This window comes from Mercenaria mercenaria, chromosome 3 (genome assembly GCF_021730395.1).
Source record: "Mercenaria mercenaria strain notata chromosome 3, MADL_Memer_1, whole genome shotgun sequence".
Lineage (NCBI taxonomy): Eukaryota > Metazoa > Mollusca > Bivalvia > Venerida > Veneridae > Mercenaria > Mercenaria mercenaria.
The window spans coordinates 66,046,372-66,051,449 of NC_069363.1; the positions used below are offsets into that span (position 1 = coordinate 66,046,372).

A 5,078-nucleotide genomic window follows, 5' to 3' on the forward strand; every position below is an offset into this window, starting at 1 on the left:
TGTTATTTGAATTTTGGGAAGCAGCCTCAATGGTCCAATGGTAACACTGTCTGACTACGAAACCAGGGGTCGTGAGTTCGAGCCCCCGCTCCTCCAACTAAAAATGCAAATATTGGAATAAGCGTAATATGTATGCCTGCTTTACCCATGTGAAGAACCAGGGAAGCTGGAATTGGACCGTCTTCTGTATCTTGCACTATCCTTTTACTAACAGTACTAACAGCGTTCTGGAGGAGTCGCCCATATGGCTTAACGGTGGCGGCTATAAGTAAGCTTACAAACAATCATTTGAAACTTTGTTAAAGGCGGTCTAATTTCAGCAAAATCTTACGGTATTTTTCAGTCTTCGTATATTCTTCTGGAACAAAAAGACCCTATTACATAATGTTAGATCGCTACCAGAAATATATACTTTGTTATTTTTTATAGAATTTTGTAATTACCTCCCTTTTATATAAAATTACTTAAACCGACTACTTATTTTGATATAATTATTAAATCTTGTTTCTTTTGATTTATTACAGGATTTTTCAACATCTTAACTGACAAGGAAATTTTAAAACAGCGTGTAGCTTCCTTATTGATTTGTTTCCAATTTATCTTGGTTGCGCAACCATTTGATATGGAAAAAATGAAGGAAAAGGTCTCGTACTGAACAAGAAAACAATCAAATATAAACTGCAACATTTTGAGATGTCATCATATCTTTGCGGTTTTCAAAAGAAATGGAAATATTCACAAAGATTCCCTTGGCATTTCTGAATGAATAAAGAAAAACAAAGCGGATATTTGCGGTGGCAACTTATAGTATATAAACTAAAAAGCTAAACGAATTGACCATTCACATTTTCGAAACTGCTTCACCTGAAAAATCATGGTAATCTTTTCTTATTTTACTATAAGTGCAGACAATTTTAATATCTAATATATTATTATATCGTTTTATTATATACAGATATTTGTGACAAAATGTCATATATTTTTTAAAAGATTACTAGCAGTTTTTGTTGTATGTGCACTTTATGGTGAAATGCGTTAATTATATTTTCAGTAATATGTAATTGTTAACTTTTCTTTTACAACTTTAGAATATAGCTTATTGTCTGCACTAAACTAGACAATGTGAGAAAAGAACTTTTTAACTTATGTTTAGCTTATTATTTCTCAAATCTTTAAAATTTCAACTGCTAAAGCTATATACTTTTACTGAATCAGACAATTTTGGAAGGTCATGTCCTAATATTAATGTATCATGTACGGTTGCAAATTTCTGCCATAAGTTACGCCATGGTAAACTACCTGAGTTTTGCTTATTTCATTCAGTCAGATTAAACAAGAAAATTAGAACTGAAGAATATTACAGAAATGCTCCATATATTTGAGCCGCGTCATGAGAAAACCAACATAGTGCGTTTGTGACCAGCGTGGATCCAGATCAGCCTGCGCATGCGCGCATACTGGTAAGGAGCCATGCTGTTCGATAACAGTTTGTCTAATTGCAATAGGGTTAGAAAGCGACCAGCATGGATCCTGACCAGACTGCGCGGATGCGCAGGCTGGTCTGGATCCATGCTGGTCGCAAACGAATTATGTTGTTTTTTTTTATGGCGCGGCTCATTTGTTTCTTCATTTATTTACCCTTTTTGCAGAACGTCGCATTTGTTGTAGTATTGTTGTTGATCTGGTCTGAGTCCACAGAAGCTTCGTTTGGCGGTGATGGAGGAAGTAAGAGTGGCAGAGGAAACAACGGACGGAAGAAGCGACAAACTTCAGTTGACGTAGGTGTAGAAGCGACTAAAAATGGTGGTAGAGCTTCTGCCGGTGTGAGTCACAAAGGGAACGGCTGGAGTGCAGGTGTAAAAGGAACAATAGATTCTGATGGAAACTGGGGAGCACGGGCTGGTTTTTCTATAAGTTTTGGCAAGAGAAGTGTTCACTGGGTAGGACAGTCTTATCGCTTTTTATTGTTATACCGTGTAGTTTACACTTTAATATTCACCTATAAATGTACAATTGACGTGTTTGTAGACCACTACGCATACTTTAATAACAGACAGCCAGTATTTATCATACCTGAAAAAAATTTACTTCAGAGTCAAACTGCCGTTCTTCGTTTCATTAATGAACATATTGGTTTCTTTTATATCTTTATCTAAAATGCCGTTTTGGTGGGAGTGGTTGGGTCGGGGTTGTCAGAGAAGTTGGGGACGATAAGCTCTTAACGTAGCGTTTCCACGGTCAACGTTCCGTAAAATGCAGACTCCTGATATATGATGACGCAAAAAGTTGTTGAGCAAGTGAAGGGTCACACTAATATTTTTCTACACGCTCCATGCGTGTTAATACAAGAAAAATGGACCATATCAAATATACATATATAGTTCTGACACAATGTGGATTAGTTTAAATCTTCTATTTTGTTTCAGAATGGGCGTCACTATATTGTACGTGTACATGCTGATCAGTGTGATTTCCATGTATATGATGGTAACAAAGACGGCACGATAGTTAAGAATGAAATACATGCCATATTTGAAGACCACACAAAAGCCGAAGAATTATTCGATGCTTTGGATATAACAACAGGTTGGTAAAAATACTTGCAATATACCAAATTAAAGATTGAATAATCAGATCCTCACATCTTCACATGATTAGTGGAAGATTTGACAGCTGTTAGTTTATAGTAACTGATTTTGAAACTGGAAACGAATCACGTGTTTGTCAGATTAGCTGAAAATACACCATTAGAAAAGTAGACAGCTGACTTACTATGAAAAAGTGCTCTTTCTAACATATCATTTAAGTATTCTGACCTCCATTCTTAAACATCACCACATGAAGAAAACATAGTCTGTATATATATGTATATAATCGTCAGGAAATAACAACGGTAGACTTCTGATCTTTTTGATATAACTTTAATTTTCACATTTTATAATTATTCTCCGAGAGACCTTTAGAAAACAAAACACCTGTTTGAACTAAGAAGTAGCCGCTCTGATATATGTATTATCAATCCATGAACTGGCTGATAAGGCTCCTCGAAATAAAATAGGAAGGTCTGTAATAGTATATCTGTTGATAACTCTGTTACAATGATTTTTACTGTTTCCTTTCAGGTGATGGGCGGATTGAAGAGGACGAATTTTATTTCATGTCACGTGTTGTTATAGATGGATGTGATTCAATGGATAAATTGTAAATGTACAAACAGTTCCGTTTTATATGTTTTGCCTTGATTAAATGACAGTTTAACTCTCTTAGATGCCGTTCACACTGTACACGTCTGCTCACAGATTTTGACATGTAGAATGCAGAAAATGTTTGTGTTCTTTTTCAGTTTTATATCTGTTCTATATAATTATATCTTTTGTCTGGAACAAGGCTGCGCGAATTCTCGAACAGCCAGTAACTCTATATCACATTTTTTCAGTGACTTGTTACTGTGTATGCCAGTCACATACGCATACACATGCTGAATTATGAAGCTCCCTATTCTTGCAAACACTATGTTGACGGGCTGACTGAAACAAGCACATGAATAATATATTTTCTATTAAGTCGAAGAAAAATATCTTGTTTACATTTTTGTTAATGACACACCCAAAGTTGCCAGTTACTGGCCGGTCAGTGCACTTATGTGCACCAAACAGTGGGGTTTGGCATGCCTTCACCTTGTAAGTCAGATAGGTCAAACAGCATTTTTAGCACTCAGAATAGCTTTTTTTTTTAAATGATACTACTTAATGTTATTTTGTCCCGAGACTGTGTTCATGCCCAGAAATGATGCTGAATATTGAGAAGATATACGTGCATTTCTGTAATAGTGGAAGAAGACAAGGGCAAACACTTTTAAAATACACACCCGTGAAACTTATAATGTATAATTACATTGATCACCAGAAATAATGCTACAGATATTTATATAATGTTACTATATTTAGTTCAGTCTGAATAATATTTCAATAATTTATGAAATTGTGAAATTACTTATTGAACCTTGCACATCCTGTTTCTCAACCATTATTACTTGTACAGTGTAAACAGATGCAAGATAATATTTGTTCATTTTGTTAAAATAAACAACGATGGCAAAAGCAATCAAACTTTGCTGTATTTCGTATTCTAATTTGTAATCAGAACGAATCACCTATGGTATGGTCAGTGGGTTTGCTATTTATCTGACTATTGCCAAACGACATACTGTTATCTACCGAATGGAGGAGTTTGTGCAGAATGTGTCTTAGAACTAGACACAAAATGGATAAGAGACCTTTTATTACATGCAAGTCTCATTGTTACATGTATATTTTTGTTGTGTTTAACGTAGCACCGATACAGTTAAACTTCACATCATCAGAGCAATAAGGGGCAAGTGATTCGAAGCCAGCGACCGTAACCACTCAGCCACGAAGGCCTCTCATTGACAAATGTATACAGTTTTTGGTTTTCAAAGTGTATTGTCCGTTCTATACATGTTTACATACATAAAACAATCATTATACATGAAACATACATGCATAGCCAATCTATTAAAGATTTGTAACAGACAATTATTAAAACATTTTACATAGTTCAATAAATAGCACACAAATACAGTCCAAACTCGATAACCCGAACTCGCTTAAGCTGAACTCCCGCTTAAGTCGGACATATCTTTCAGTCTCGATCTAAATTTATTCCAATCTGACTTTGTTTAAATTGAAAATGTTTAAATCGAACCACGACTATTTAAAGTCGAAGTGTTAACATTGGTCCAACCGACTTCGAGTTAAAGAGTTTCAGTTGCAATATGAAACTACTTGATATATACATATCAAACAGATAAAATTCAAAATACCCTTGTTAATCTTAGTTTAAAAGCTGCCTTAAAATTTATTTATTTAAAACACTGAATTATTAATACTATGGCAATAAGCTCAACATTACAAAATGATCTAAAATAATGGAACATGTTTGGTCAGACCAAACATATGTTAAATTAACGAGAGCATTTTGAGTGATAGATATATATCATCAATACCTTTAAACAATGGATAAATTTACACTGGCCTAAAATAGTTTGACATTTAAAA

At 34.6% G+C, this 5,078-nt stretch overlaps 1 protein-coding gene across 1 annotated transcript; it reads left to right on the forward strand.

Annotated features, from left to right (window-relative positions):
- The first annotated feature begins 738 nt into the window (after positions 1-738).
- On the forward strand, positions 739-4,123 carry LOC123523447 (uncharacterized). Its single transcript, XM_053539959.1, has 4 exons — positions 739-877; positions 1,650-1,940; positions 2,427-2,586; positions 3,123-4,123. Exons 1-4 carry the CDS (start codon positions 875-877, stop codon positions 3,203-3,205), a joined length of 537 nt encoding a protein of 178 aa, XP_053395934.1. The 5' UTR covers positions 739-874; the 3' UTR covers positions 3,206-4,123.
- The last annotated feature ends 955 nt before the right edge of the window (positions 4,124-5,078 follow it).